General features: G+C 38.3%; 1 protein-coding gene, 2 non-coding genes and 1 pseudogene across 3 annotated transcripts; 2 read left to right on the forward strand and 2 right to left on the reverse strand.

Moving 5' to 3' along the window:
- The window catches only part of LOC141338782 (uncharacterized), a 551,053-nt pseudogene that overhangs the window by 51,400 nt on the left and 483,319 nt on the right, over positions 1 to 16,334 (reverse strand).
- On the reverse strand, positions 3,542 to 11,075 carry LOC141342484 (uncharacterized). Its single transcript, XM_073846944.1, has 8 exons — positions 10,956 to 11,075; positions 10,719 to 10,772; positions 10,061 to 10,262; positions 9,473 to 9,582; positions 9,235 to 9,303; positions 7,075 to 7,188; positions 4,041 to 4,121; positions 3,542 to 3,892 (listed from the first exon to the last, which is right to left on the reverse strand). The coding sequence occupies exons 1-8, from the start codon at positions 11,073 to 11,075 to the stop codon at positions 3,827 to 3,829; spliced, it is 816 nt and encodes a 271-aa protein (XP_073703045.1). The 3' UTR covers positions 3,542 to 3,826.
- Positions 12,460 to 12,531, forward strand: trnaw-cca (transfer RNA tryptophan (anticodon CCA)). The gene has a single exon. It is a non-coding gene; the product is annotated as a tRNA-Trp (tRNA).
- On the forward strand, positions 14,012 to 14,083 carry trnaw-cca (transfer RNA tryptophan (anticodon CCA)). Its single transcript has one exon. It is a non-coding gene; the product is annotated as a tRNA-Trp (tRNA).

Below are 16,334 nucleotides of genomic sequence, written 5' to 3' on the forward strand. Positions count from 1 at the left end.
GTGAAACCAAAATAGAACTTATTGGAGATGGTATTATGTACGGAGAAAAGAACACACTGCATTCCAGCTTAAGAATCTTATCCCATCTGTGAAACATGGTGGTGGTGGTAGTATCGGTCTGTCATGCATGTATATAAACATGTATTTATAAACAGATGTACTATCTTAATTCAATTAATGTCTAACATTACTTATGGAATTATGTGATGTAATGCTAGCAAAACATCTGATAGCTTTAAACAGCTTAAGCATAACATTACATTACAAACTCTGTATCAGTATTTACCATTTCCATCCATTGTCTGCGTTTCTGCATTCGCTGTATCCGGCTTCCACGTCGCTGTATTGTTCTTTTTCGCATTGCAGCTAACATAAGCTTTCAGTGTAAATGCTGCTGAGCCTCCATCTTCGCATCTTGGTTTTGCTGCTTCATCTTCCACCAAGAAAACACCAAAAGGAGCAAACAAACAGCCGCTTCGGTTCTCTCCATTTTGTTCGTTCGATGATCGCACTATGGTGGCCTACCTGACTTACGTTCAATCTTCCTGCTGAAAGGGGAGGGGTTTTGTGACATTTGATCCAAGGAGGTGTGTAAAGGGAAGGCTTTAGGTTTGCACAGCGTTCGATAGTGGAAAACGCAGCTTACTTTTGGTCTTGGTGCTTGTGACTCGAGGCCATTGGCCCCGCTGGCATGCTCTTAGCACTGGCTCGCACTGGCCCGACAGTGGAAAAGCGGCTATTGAGGACGTACCCAGTCAGACCATCGCACAGCATGAAGACCTTGATCCCTAACCTCTTCCTCTTTGATAGAATGTACTGCCGAAATCTAAGCCGGCCTTTCCACAGCAGCAGTGACTTGTCAATGCACAAGTCCCTGTGAGGAACGAACATCTTCCCAAAAGTAGTCATCAGAGAGGTGAAAACACTTCTAATTTTATTCACTGAGGTTTGCTGTGGCATTGTTAGCAAAGTGGCGGGTCCTTAGTAGCAGTTGGAAGCGATCCAGAGAGAAGAGAGTGGAGAAAAATGGCGTCTGTATTACTGGATCAGTGGTCCACTAATCTTTCAAGGATCTTTTTCTTACCAGGCCCATAAGAATGACTGCTGCCAGAAATGTGTAAATTTCAGTTGTTTCTGACCACTTAGCCGTCTCTTTTAACATACCTGTTAGTCTCCAATACCAATTGCTCCACAAGTTGCTCATTCATAAACAGTCTGAAACATTCTGCATTCTACATAGGATTTGTCACACTACCTTGAACACCTGTGGCAGTGTTGTCAAAGTCCAGGTCTGGTGAAGAGAATGGATCTAATGTCCAGGTTGGAAAAAAGTCCCCCACAACAGCGCCCTCACTGGCAGGGCTGGCATTATCAGGGATTGCCATCGCCTCAGAACGATCACAGTCTGTAAGGTTTTCCGGGAGGTGAGCTTCTTCATCACTGTCTAAGAGCTGTCTGTCACTGTCACTGCCAGATTCAGCGTCCGAGTGGAAGAGAATTTCCAAAATCTCATCACAAGTTAGTTTTTTTTCCATTTTTACTCTGAAGTAATGTGGTCAGCACTGAGGGTAGACCTGTCACAAGCCCGCCAATCATTCCTGCAAAAAAACATCCCCGCGAACTCTGTCATAATGCATAGTGATGCCATCAGCTGTCAAGGAAGCCATTTTTGTTATAGTATAGTAATATGTCAACAATAGCCTAAACTATAGCAATGTGACACATCGTGTGACAGTGTTTCATTGATATATTGTGCTTATATGCCCAAAAATGTTTTGTTGTGGGACTTCTGTGACAATCTGAATGTTTGTGACATAATATAAGCACATCGTGAACAGCCGCTCATTAGCCTATGAAAACAAACATGCTGCGTGCAAAGGATGCCCGTGTTTGTTTCATAAATTGGCATTATTGTGGTTATATGCCATATAAACCTTATTTTATGGTGCTTCTTAGACAGCCTGAGTGTTATAATGAGTGTTATAGATATAATTTAAGCACAACATGACACTGTTTGAGTGAACGTAAATGACAGCCGCTCATCAAAACAAACACGGCTACCCGCATAGGATGCCTGTGTTTCATACTTTGGCATTATTGTGCTTATATGCCCAAAGAATTATTGTTGTAATTATTGCTTCTTAGATGTGTTTGGGTTTGTGACATAAAATAAGCACATCATGAGCCTGCAAACACAGTTTCAGTGAACGTAAAGGATAGCCGCTCATCAGCCTATGAACGGCTGCACGTGTTTCATTCATATATTTACATTATTGTGGTTATTTGCTCTGTAATCTTGTGTCTGGTTCTTCTGTGACAATGTGTTTATGACATAAAATAAACATATCAAGTGCCTATAAACACTGTTTGAGTAGCTAGTTGTGCGAATACGAATGACAGCCTTTATCACTCTCGCCTCTCCCTGTGTTTGCGCAGAGGCCGATTTGAAATTTAGAATTTGGCAGTTGCGTGACGTCAGAACGTTCTAAATCCCATATGTGGGACTGTACTGCTCAAAAGGTTAATACCGGACAACAGGAAACAGGAACAATGGACTATTTAAACATACTCAAAGGGGAGTAGTCACTAAACAAGACAGGTGTTCACAATCCAGGATAACAAGTGGAAAGTCCAAATGCGGGCAAGGCTAAACCAAATAAACAATGAACCAAAGGGGAAGACAAAGGAACAAACCAAATCAATGGTAAAACAGGGGGAAATACATTAGGAAATACATAACACTCCAAAACAGACCACAATCCTGACATATTTGTATCTTAAAGGAAAACTCCTATAAATGCATATTCAATAAGGTCAGAGGCAAAACGAACTGCCCACGGGTTGAAATGGGTTGGACTGTCTTCCCTGTATTAGAGGGTTTTAAGTAGATGGCCCACCTATATAGCAGTCTTGTCAGAGGTATGTAGCTATCTGAGGATAGTTCACATGAATGGGTTGTTCTTGATTGGGCTGTTTCCTTCATCTAGGAGGTTTTCAGTAGACAGTCCACGTAAGGCTATAGGTCTCTTTCAGGCTCCCTATTCATGAAGTTTTTGTCAAAGATGTATCAGTCGAGGCTGGTTTTCTTTGATAAGATTCCCCCCTTGAAGTATTCCTACCTATGTTTTTGGTAGCAGGGTTAGGTTTTCTTTCCATTTTAGGGCTTTAAGTAAGAGGCCCCCTGAGGTTGACTTTTTTTTATGTAGCGATGCCTCCACTCCACTCCCTTTAATCATTGTATGTTTGCCACTATTTTTTTGTGCTCTCTCACCAGGTTGATAAGCATGGACCAGGGCATGGTATAGTAGGTATTTTGTTTCCCAAAGTGTCCCCTAGGGCAGGGGTTTTCAAACCTGTCCTGGAGGACCCCCAGCCCTGCACATTTTGTATGTCCACCTTTCCAGACACACCCAATTTAGTTCTTGCAGTCTCTACTAAAAATCTGATGAATCAGGTGTGCTAGATGAGGTTGACATACAAAATGTAAAAAAACAATAAGCACACAGTATGAAAAAACAGTGCGAAAAAACAAGCCAATAAGCATTTTTTACATTCTTTATTCTGACAGATTATACAGTATTAAGCAACCAAACATGACTTGAGAGAAAATCAGGAAATAGTATCTATTAGTGTTTTGAATAGTCATTGTTTAAACACATGTGACTTTAAACAATTTGTAAAGTTTGTAATCTGATCAAGTAAAGTCTTTGCTTATTTAGTCCTTTTTTGGTAATGACATGCAAATAGTGAGGGTCTGGTAATCATTGGGAAGTCCAAGTCCATGTGTCCCATGAAAGCAACACAAAACAGCAGGATCAAACAATAATCAACTGTATTGTGGAGGATTGTCTGCAGGATGCTGATGCACGGAAGGGTTGCTGATCACAGGTATCTATAAGAAAAAAAGCTATATGATCAGCTAGTTTACTTATTGATTGCTTATTTACTTAATAATATCCGAAAAGTACTGCTCCTATTATATATTGCTATACACATATCCATTTTTTTGTATACCATTTTACTTTATAAACTTCTCTTACCTCTGAATGGTCAAGATCATGGTAATGGCAGCGCCTAAAGTCACAGGACAGTGGAGGTGAAACTTGTGGAACATACGGCACCTTTGGAGAAATGCACATATAGCATTTTATTTCTAATTATTGTAAAATCCCATAAAAGTGCAACAACATTGGCATACAGTTCCAGTATTACAGCTTTTGCTATTAGTAGAGACACTGCTGCTGCTAAATGCTTTTGAGAAATGCACTGACTCAGGTAATTCACATCACTTCAATCTCTGCGCATTAATTACTCAAGCCTCCATCATTAGGTCAAACATGACATTTTGGAAAACTTTAATATATAATTTGTTTAATCAAAAAAAATTTTGTTCAGAATGACTTGACTAAAATGAGCATTAGAGAGAAAAGCTAAAGACTAATATATTCTTAGCTCTTGAAGATGCCTGTTTTCCAAGGAAATTATGTCCAGCAAGTCTTGTGATTTCAGGGTATTATGACTTCAAAGATTTTAAAGGACAAGTAGCACCAATGTAACAGGGTGGAGTGGAGTTTGAGTGACAAACTAATTAATTGTTTTATACATGAGTAAATTTATCATTATAAATTGAATTTTATATAATTTAAAGTAAGCCTTTTTTTTTTCTTCAGGCGTAAAGAAATTTAAAAACATTTAAGGAATTATGGACTTCAATGGTTCCTGTGAGTTTGTACATCCAAAATGCAGTTTAAATGCAGCTTCAAAGAGATCTAAACAATCACAGCCGAGGAGTAAGGGTCTTATCTAGCGAAATGATCCATCCTTTAAAAAAATAAAATAAATGTATATACTTTTTAACGTTGAATGCTCATATTGCATATGCGTACTCTGTGTAATGTGGGTCAATACAGGTAGGGAATGTCGAAAAACTGCCTTTTCATTTTCCCCTCTAACTTCAAAATCATCCTACATTGCAGTAGAAGTACCGACCCTGTGTTTGCAAATTGAACATGCAAAGGTCAAGCACCCTTTACAAAAAAGGTAAAACAGTGATGTAGGAGAAATTTGAAGTTGAAGAAGAAAATGAGATGGGAGTTTTTCTCCCAAAAAACAGTGCTTGTGTTGTGTTGAAGCCTTTTGAAGCTGCAGTGAAACTGCAGTTTGGACGTTCAAACTCACGGGCACCATTGAAGTCCAGTATAGAGATAATTCCTGAAATGTTTTTCTCAAAAAACATAATTTCTTTAAAATTGAAGAAAGAAAGGCATGAACATCTTGGATGGCAATGGGGTGAGTACATTATCTGTAATTTTTAATTCTGGAAGTGAACTACTCCTTTAAGAGAAGAAGGAGATGCATATACTAATACTCAAAATTACTAATTTAGAAATATATGTGACCTTTATTTCAAAGTGAGGATCAGATGTGGAAAAAGGATTGAAGAACATGAGAATTAATCAAGTGCTTCAGAAAGCTTTTTAGTTTTTAGGTACTAACAATTATGAATCCTGAATCATATGCATGTGAAAGCTATTGGCATGAAAATTGATTATATGCAGTAAATACAGTAAAATATTTATTATTGTTTATGGGTTTGTGATGAGATCTCATTTCACAAGAACTTACAATATTTAAAATGTGAAACTATTTCTAGTCAAGATGAAAAGCTGTCTTGTGATATTTGCGTGCTTGCAATTGTAACATTTTATACAATAGTTCAGTAAGCTATAAATTAATATTGTTTTAAATTTTAAATTCAATATTAGCTGTTTGGGTCAATTCTGCAAACAAAATAGTTCCAAATAAAGCCACGGCGGAACTGTTGCAAGTGATGTTTCTTTACTAAATTAATCGTCCATTTTGAACTAATTGAGTGAATCAATGATTCAGTGAGTTATTAGACTTGTTTAAGATGCACCATCACTGTGCAGACCAATCGGCATATTGCATTAAAGTACCGCAAGAGTAATTTAATGCTTTTCTCATTTAACACAATAATGATTTTATATGATATTTTGGGTGTAATTTCTCAGCCGTATCTGATGTGTTAGTAATTAGAAGTTTTTAAATGGTTTGACAGCCCAATTTTTTTTATGTTAAATTTGTGGAAAGGAGAAAGTCACACATAGCTTCAATCAGAAGTTAGAAGCTCACGTACATTTCTAATGTTTCAGGATGGTCATGTGAAATCATATAGGAGAGAAACCAGTCCATTGAGTTTGTGGCAAAACCTTTACCGGGCTTAGACATTGTTCTTGTTTTTAACTGCATATGCTAATTCATTCAATATTGTCTCTTGAGGTAATTGTGCAATCACATTCCTTGTTTTGTTTCATGGGGACATAAAATCCACTAAATAGTAGCAATAACCCATATAGTCAGTTAATCTTGTGAGATGATTAACATTGCTTTAACTTTTGAAGAAAATGTGCCCGGTGATCAACAAAAATCTATCTGTTCACGTAAATCATTTGGGATACAGCTTCACCTACAGCATACAGTAAGTGAGTATAAGTGTTTTTTATGCATCTTTGCAAATCACCTTTTTTAATTATGTGCTAGATAGCAAATTCCGTGGCTAAACATTACAGCTCGTCACCCCATGGAAGAGAGGGACTGGGTAGGCAGAACTCCTTGGCCTTTTTTAAGGCAAATGCAAAAGAATGGGTCACTCTAAAAAGGCCTGATTTTTGACGCGGTTAAATGGGTGTTTTTCACACTGCAAAATTTTACCCAAAATATAGTACAGACTTCTCATTGAGACCCTAAAGAATCATATCAACTTGATGACCCCTTTAATATCTGGAAACGCAATGTGTTTAAAGTTCACTTCATCAACATTTACATAATTTCCAATGTTTTTGTGTACAGATGTTTATAGCACAAGAATTTTATGTTAAAAACGTGAACGTTTGACCATTTGAAAGTGAAGAATTTAATAAATAAATATGTGTAACATAACTTAGTGTTTGTTGCTTATTATCAAGACATCCATAAGTAACTATTTCCATTACATATCAGAGGGTTTCAGTTCACTAAAAAGTTTGTGAACCTCCATCTTGACGCATTACTAACCTGGGTGCAACAGCTGCAGCTGACTTTACAGGCATATGCTGACAGACAGATGGAGATGATAAACTCAAGCAAGGCGAATATGAGCAACACAGTTCCAATTCCCCAGAAGAGAATCTGAGATGAAAATCAACAAATAATATTAAAATAATTGACAATTAGTACTCACATAGGTACACTGGCTGCTTAATGTATAAAATCAATGCCTTCTTAAATTATTAATGATCAGTAATAGTAAGAGATGTGATGTTGGGGAGAAAAAGACTGGACAGATGAGAGCAGATTAAGAATTTACTTTCGACAAGTGTACTGACCACCAAGGTTATTTTCGTAAACGAAAACTAAAACTAAGACGAAAACTATTGATCAAAAAACATTTTCGTAAACTGAAATAAAATAAAAATGTCAAAATAAATGAATAACTAGAACGAAACGAAACTAACAACTTTTATTGAAAAACTAACTGAAATAAAATAATAATTATCAAAAATAAATAATCGTTTTCGTAATCATTATGTTCTCACCCCATGGGGCGGAAAAATAAAGGCTGCGACATGAACAGCACCTGAATTAAATCTAGGCTACTGCATCAGTTTTTATTGATGTATTTTATGTAACACAAGCGATCAAACCAATATACTGGAGCTGCTTAATCGTGAAATGATAGAGATTCAAACCCCCACGCGATCATTTGTAAATGACAACGATTCCTCATGTCTTTGAAAAGTCTTACCGGAACATTCAAATCTATATTTGCACTGCCGCTGACAGAGAGAGCGGTCATCATGTTTATGTAAAAAAAAAAAAAAAAACGCTTCACAAACAGTCTTTTCAAATACCCAGTCGTTAATATTATCACAGCAATATTCTGATTAAAGGTCATAGTTTGGATATAAACACTGATGTGATGTCTATGGTAGAGATCAAAACAAAGCACGTCATTTTTTGAAAGTAATTGGCGCTTCAAGTAATGTTTGTGTCGATTGCTTTGTTTCGCCACTAGATGGAAACAACTGTTAAAATATGTATTTGTCATTGACTACTAGAGATTGATTCAAAAACGCAGATTCATCCAGTTATGTTTTTGTGAGCAAATCATTTATTCATTCAAACCACTTTTTCATAAATTTAATATAAAAAGTTGGTGTATTAAATATATTCTATTTTAAATATTATGTATTAAATTATTAATAATTCATTCAAATGAATTAAACACTTTTTTATAGACTGAAACAATTAATATTTGTTTCACATTATTTTGCTTAGTTTAGAATTGCTAGGAAATCGTGATCTCTATTTAATCTCTAAAAAACTAAAACTAAAACTGAAACTAAACTATATAAAAACTAAATAGAAATGTGTTTACAAAATAGAAACTAAACTAAAACTAACAAAATTGTTAATGAAACTAATAAAAACTAAACTAAGTTTTATTGCAAATTTGAAAACTATACTAAAATAAAACAAATTTAAAAAAGCAAAACTAAATTAACCTTGCTGACCACACACTTATCTTATTGTGATTACTACATTAATGCAAATGTAAACATTGATGACATACCGTATACTTTCCCCTAAACTCGTAACAGTCAGTATCGTAGCAGTAATTGTAAAATGGTCCAAGAGCCAAATCAAATGGAATTAAAATAATGGTAATGCCTGCAGTTATAGCACTGATAATGTTCATTCCAAGCGAACCTTTAACGCATTTTGTTAACATATCATATTAATGTAGATGGAAAAATACACAACATGAATGCAAAGTCCAGTCAATCTTCCCTGATTACTGTTTAGATTACAGTAAATATACCAGTCTCAAAAAGGAAAACTGTTTTTTTTTCCCTTTTACTGTTAGTACAAATATTTTTTTTAGTGTCTTAAGAAGTGATTATATGATACAGTGTGGGTTGTATCTATAGGTGCAATTTTGATGCAATTTAGTATAAAATATCAAACTGTCCAAAGTTTCATTAAGTATGGGTGTTGCGTTCAGGAGATAAAATTAGTTTATATAATTAGTTTATATCTCAGTGCTTCAGTTAATCTAAATTCATTTAATACATTTTTGCCAGAAATATCCCTATCTGTAAGAATTGTTTATATCAATTGCACAAAAATGTGAATCATATTATTACAATGCCAATACAAATGTTGAGTACATACCAAACACAAACCGAAGGGAGAATTAACTTTGTTTTCAGCAGCAATGCAGAGTGAGCCTGCGAAAATGTACTGAGAGGAGAGAGAAAGAACAAAATGGAATATTCTGTTGGAATATGTAGCTTAAATAAAAATAATTAATAATAATAAATATAAAAAATATTATATAATAAATAATAATAATAAAAAAAAAAAAACTGAAAAACTGAAAAAAAAATATATATATATAATTGTTTCTTACGATGATTGATCCCCAGTAAGGAATACCACTAATGACAGTGATGGAATCTAAATTAAGTGTCAAGACGTCCCAAACAGTAAAGTCAACAGGCCGATCATTATCTGGACAGTCTGTGAGGGACAAGAAAAATGTACAGGACAGAACAAGAAAGTCTCTTATAAAGTAAAACAGTTTCAAATTTTGGGGACCAAAATTAAATATACAATAAATTTATGGCAACTATGGGTATGGACTTATGATTGTACTCGAAAATATCCTAAAATATTCAAGCACAGAAAGCTCATTTTTGCAGATGTGCAACTTTGTCCATTAGTTAACATTTTTTTGATAGTTTACAACTTGTAAAACATTCTTCTCTGTGACTCTTTGTGACTGGTACACTGTAAAATGTTCTCTGTAAATGATAAACCTTATTTTATATTGGTCTTCCTCATTTTGTATCTAAGTCACATTATGCAATAAAATCAGTGTATATTGTGTTAATGTGTCTACTACTCCTTTTTGTAGAATTTATTCATGTAATTTTCTTACTTCACACTACCATACACACTTAAAAGGAAATATCTGGGGTTATGAGAATATTCTTACCCCAGGGGCTTTTGGTTGGCCTTTCAGAAATGCCTGAAGTCCATGAAAAGTAGAAACTCCTGTGACATGAACAGGCACAGGAGCATTTGTCACAGCCTCGACTGCTGTTGCTTGTGTTGGTGGTTGAACCTGAATGATGTGTGTTGAAGAGTTCACAGGTAAGACTGTTTGGGACATTCTTGTTTCCGAATCTGATATTGACCTACACAGAAATCATAGTACATCAAAACATGAAAAGGATATGATTAAAAAATAAATGTTTTTTTTTTTTTTTACATTTTTTAATTTATTCAAAAATTCTATATTCATTATGTTTGTTGTTATAAATACAGTCGTCACATTGTAGTTACTCAAATAGAGTAACTCTATTAGCCCTTGGGAATGAAGAATAGACTATATTAACAGCTCATGTTGAAACTGATCTACATCCATTTACATTAAAGGCATTATAGATTTAATACCAGCCTTTATAGATTAAATAAAGGAAATTCATTAATTCATTAAAACCATTTAGTTAAAGCAACAACAATAACAACAAGATGCAGATACATAATGAAAAGACTGTATAAAGATGTAATGTATGAATATATTTTGTTTTACCAGAGAAAAATCCTCTCTTCAGTTTGCTCTGTAGGGTTGCTATGCTCTGCAGTCGTACTTTGCCCTCACAAGAGCTCAGGTGATTGGATGGGGCGGCAAAACTCTGACACTGCTACAAGGTAATATAAAAATTTTGATTACATTTTTTTATTTTTTACTCATCTAGAAAATAATTCTTGAATTAAGAATTTTTTTATATTTGTCTGGAAACCAAGTGGTGCAAGAGTACTGATAACGGAGGCTCAATCGTGACAGAGCCCCCCACCTAAGAGCGGCTTCCAGACGCTCCAAATACCTGTGACAGTTCAGGAGAGTGATGGAGTGGGCCTGGCACAGAGGCATGAATGGCGGCCCCGGTCCATGTGCAGGTGGAGAACCAGGAGACTAAGGCGGCACCGACGGAGGGTGAAGCCATGGTGGTGGAAGGGTTGGCTCCTTCATGGGGCCGGGCGACGGAGGTGGAGCCGGTGGAGCCCGAGGCGGAACCGGAGAGTCGTTGGTCATGGGTGACACCGAGGATCGGAGATAGAGGTCCGGTGGTACGCGGCGGAGCCGGAGCGACAGAGGACCGAGGCTGTGCCCACGGGAGGGAGGAGGTCCACAGAGCCGGTAGGACGGAGTGACGAGGCGCAGCCGGAGGAGTAGAGTCCAGAGGCGAAGGTGGGGCGACGACTGACCAGGGCGGAGCCGGAGGGACGATGGAGCCCGGTGGAGCTGGTGGACCGACGGCCGACGGCGGAGACAAGGGAGCAGAGAGCCGGGGTGGAGCCGCAGAGTCCAGGACTCTGAGGCTGGAGGCGATGGTGAGGGATCCTCCAGCCAGGGCACCGATGGAGAATGGCAGTCCCACGGCAAGTCCTCTGCACCGAAGGTGGGTTGAAGGTGAGCAGAGGGACTTCTTGGCCGGGGACTCAGGAACATCGGCGGCCATCTTGTGTGCAGACTCTGGCGTGGGAGCCATCTTGTGTAGTGGCTCTGAGCTGGATTTTACTGTGGGAACATTGTTGTCCTCTTCTTTCCACAGTAAAAGGAGAGCCACTTATTTGCAGAGCAATGTCAACATAAATTTGTAAAGTCCAGCTAGGTTCGACCATAGGCATCAGTGAAGCCAATGGCTCTAAGAGTCCTCCACAGAAGAAAATCATCAGGCATACATCATCCATAGTAGACCGATTAGCCAATTCGATGAAGTCCATCGCATACTCCTCAACAGACCGCTCACCTTGTTTGAGACGCATGATCTGTACCGTGGAGTTCGTGCTGGAACCGGATGACACCATACTAGCTGCTGGATCCTTGTAGTGGCGAAGTCTTCTGTCACAAGGACGGACTGAGACGAGTGGATCCATTCGCAGCATTTATTAGATAAGACAAAACAAAACAAACACACAGGGGCAGGCAGAAATCGTAGTCAAAACACAGGCAGAAAGGTCGGGGCTGGCAGTGAGAATCAAACACGGGAAAACAAACACGGGAAGAAACGCTCAGAAATGCAGCCGGGGCAATACAAGACTTCGATACAAGGTCAAGCGATCTGTTCTTGACTTTGTGAGTGTAAAGACTAGCTGATTTGCATAGTTTATCAAAGTGCTTAAGCATGAAACACTAAATATTTTTTCCGCTATCTTTTAGTGCAATGGTAGAGTGTCTGGCTCCAAATCACCTTGAGGTCAGACGATCTGTTTTTGATCTCCTGAGTATGAAGTCCAACATCAAGAGTGTTCCTTGAGCACTGTATATTTACTGATTTGCATTCTGTGTCAAGGCGGTTAAAAAAAATACAAAAATACTGAGTTCAGGACCTCGTGGCGCAACGGTAGTGCGTCTGACTCCAGATCAGAAGGTTGTGTGTTCAAATCACGTTGGGGTCATGTGATTTCTTGTTGACTTCTAATGTGAAAGAGGTCCTTGTTGTTGTGTGCTGCAGTGGTTTCCAATCCCACCGCTCTGTGTCTCCCTTATTAACCACACCTGATTCAGATCATTAGCTCGTTAGGAGAGAGCTCCATGAACTCATCTGGTTGTGTCAGAAAAAGGAGACAGACAAAATATGCAGGGCCGCGTTTTTCAGAGTCATCGTAACCCTAAGTTGATTGTAACTCTATTGGTTTCAATGCGTCTACGTTGTATTAAGGATTGCAATGCTTTTGGGAAACACAGTGGGTCACCAGGATCAGGATTGAAAACCACCGGTGTACTGTATTAGATTTGTATCTTGATCTGTTATTTTTATTAAGCCTGAGATCTCATGTAATAACCATTCCTGTCATTGTGTACTGTGACAGATCTGCCTCTTGATGTGTCACTTTTTTATATCTTGCCCTGCAATCTCTGAAGAAATCATGGAAACATCTACGTGCCGAATTCAAAAGCCAGCTCCTTCGAGCCGGAATCGAACCAGCGACCTAAGGATAGCCAATGTATCATCTACAGTCCTCCATTTTTTTTCATTTTTTTTTCTCTCTTTTTTTTATTAAGAAATTTCAAACATTAAAATACAAAAAAGTTAAAAGTTTTTCATAAACCAAAACATTTTCACATCACATTCCTTATATATACGTACAGAATTCTTGTTAAAGCACCCCTATATAAAAACTCAAACCATTTAAAAAACACCTCTTACCGTTAAGGGTTAACAAACATCTTCCATTACAAATTTAAAAGCCGTTTTTAAAAGTTTCATCTTTCCAAAAATGACAGTTCGATTCCCGTGTCATTTAAAACCTTTAGGACCACTTGAGTAAAAACAGAATAAAAAACATCCATCATTCCCTCTAGTTTCAAATAATAAAACAGACATTCCACATATTTTTCAACTTTTCTCTTAAACACAATCCACACATCTATTAAAACATTCTCCTTTTTTTTCACCACCCTTCTCTGCCATATAGCACTCTTCATCAACATCACAAGTAAATTAATTATCTTCCCATTTTTACATTTCTTATTAGTGCCCAACATTAATACCCTTTCCCACTCAAAGTTCTCATTTCCCTCCACTCTACCAGCTGAGCTATCGAAGGCAGGGTGACAAAAGGTGGCTTAAGCAGGAAACACCAGATAGGTTTGTGGTGTCTTGGGGTACATCTGTTTTTGACTTTGTGAGTGTAAAGACTAGCTGATTTGCATAGTTTATCAAAGTGCTTAAGCATGAAACACTAAATATTTTTCCACTATCTTGTAGTGCAACGGTAGAGTGTCTGGCTCCAAATCACCTTGAGGTCAGACGACCTGTTTTTGATCTCCTGAGTATGAAGTCCAAAATCAAGAATGTTCCTTGAGCACCGTATATTTACCGATTTGCATTCTGTGTCAAGGCGGTTAAGCAAAATACATCACCTCTGGGTTCAGGACCTCGTGGCGCAAAGGTAGCGCGTCTGACTCCAGATCTGAAGGTTGCGTGTTCAAATCACGTCGGGGTCATGTGATTTCTTGTTGACTTCTAATGTGAAAGAGGTCCTTGTTGTTGTGTGCTGCAGTGGTTTCCAATCCTACCGCTCTGTATGTCTCCCTTATTAACCACAACTGATTCAGATCATTAGCTTGTTAGGAGAGAGCTCCATGAACTCATCTGGTTGTGTCAGAAAAAGGAGACAGACAAAATATGCAGGGCCGTGTTTTTCAGAGTCATCGTAACCCTAAGTTGATTGTAACTCTATTGGTTTCAATGCGTCTACGTTGTATTAAGGATTGCAATGCTTTTTGGAAACACAGCCCAGAGCAGGGGTTCACCAGGATCAGGATTGAAAACCACCGGTGTACTATGATAGATTTGTATCTTGACCTGTTATTTTTATTAAGCCTGAGATCTCATGATATAACCATTCCTGTCATTAGCCGTTTTTCCACTGTTGGGCCAGTGCGAGCCAGTGCTAAGAGCGTGCCGGGCGGGGCTAATGGCCTCGAGTCGCAAGCACCAAGGCCAAAAGTAAGCTGCGTTTCCACTATCGAGCCAGTAGCCTCGCTGCGCAAACCTAAAGCCCGCCCGTTACACACCTCTTTGGATCAAACGTCACGAAAGCCCTTCCCTTTCAGCGGGAAGATTGAAAATATGTCAGGTGGGCCACCGTAGTGTGATCATCGAACGAATAAAACGGAGAGAGAACCGTAGCGGCTGTTTTCCTGTATTCTGGGTGAAAGATGAGGCAGCGAAACCAAGATGCGTAGACGGAGGCTCGGCGGCGTTTACGCCGAAGGCTTTGTTAGCTGCAAGGCGAAAATGAACAATACAGCGACGTGGAAGCCGGATACAGCGAATGCAGAAACGCCGATGATGAAGATGCTGAACGCTCACCTTGTAATATTGGTGACGTCTGTTCTGATGCGAGAAGTGCTCTACAACAGTTGTTTATACAGCAGCAATATTTGTAATACATTACATTAATAAATCACTTGAAAAGAAGCTTTGTTTTTTATGACCTACACACAAATCTTTCGCCTAACTTGGTATTACATCAAACAAAATGTTGCATACTATCTGCAAAAAATAACGACACAGTCGTATTTCTAGTATAATCTTTTATGCCTTTATTTAGGTACAGGTACAGTAAATGTTAACATGTTATCAAGGTGTGTTGGTCAGTTTTTTTTTTTTTTGGACGATGTAAATCAACTTATATATCAGATCTCATTTTTATAGGATCTTATTTGCATTTGTCCAAGTTTAAATAAGAATAGATACTCATCAGACATGCATTTAAATAATGTTTTCACTTGTCTCGAACTTGCAATGTGGTGCGCTGGATATTTAGCTTTGCGAGTTCAGCAACGATGTATTTTATCATGTCTTCGTTTCTGCAGACGCCGTCAAACTGGCGTTGTACATTGAGGAAGCACCGACGAGGCACGATCAGGCCCCGGAAGTGACAGTGGAAACGCGACTGGCCCTGGCATGCACTAGCACGCCCGCTTTTGGCCCGACAGTGGAAACGCGGCTAATGTGTACTGTGACAGATCTGCCTCTTGATGTGTTACTTTTTCATATCTTGCCCTGCAATCTCTGAAGAAATCGTGGAAACATCTACGTGCCGAATTCAAAAGCCAGCTCCTTCGAGCCGGAATCGAACCAGCGACTTAAGGATAGCCAATGTATCATCTACAGTCCTCCGCTCTACCAGCTGAGCTGCCGCGCGGCAGCCGAGAATAGTTTTGCTAAACAGCCCTAAACTGTTTCCCATTCATTCTCAATGGTAGTGCTAAACCACTACGGATGCAATATTCTTTTGTCCACTAACGCTCTTCCGTGTTTCGTCTCCCCGGGAAGTTTGAAGTCGCCATTTTCATACTGACTCGGAGCGTGAAATACTCTCAGTGAAGATGTGCCTCGTTCATTTTATTCAGCACATCTATCAAAGGTAAGCTACTTTATTTATATTTATTACCTTATAGCTTACGTTTTTGGTGCCGTTAATAATGATATCCAATTAGTTGTTGAGCGAAAACGCCCGCTTCGCTCCGTTGGTCGTCATTAAACTTTACGCTGTCTGCTTTTGTTTACTATTATATCATCAAAGGTTGATTTGCACGCAAAGTTATGAATGAACATGATCGTTTTATATGTTCATGTGTACAGTTTTTATGTCATTCGGTTAAATTATCCGTTTAGTTACCATGACATCACTCGTTTGGCTTGTGGTAAATACGAGCTAAATAATAAATGAATATGTTGTTTTTT

Source organism: Garra rufa, chromosome 1 (genome assembly GCF_049309525.1).
Source record: "Garra rufa chromosome 1, GarRuf1.0, whole genome shotgun sequence".
NCBI lineage: Eukaryota > Metazoa > Chordata > Actinopteri > Cypriniformes > Cyprinidae > Garra > Garra rufa.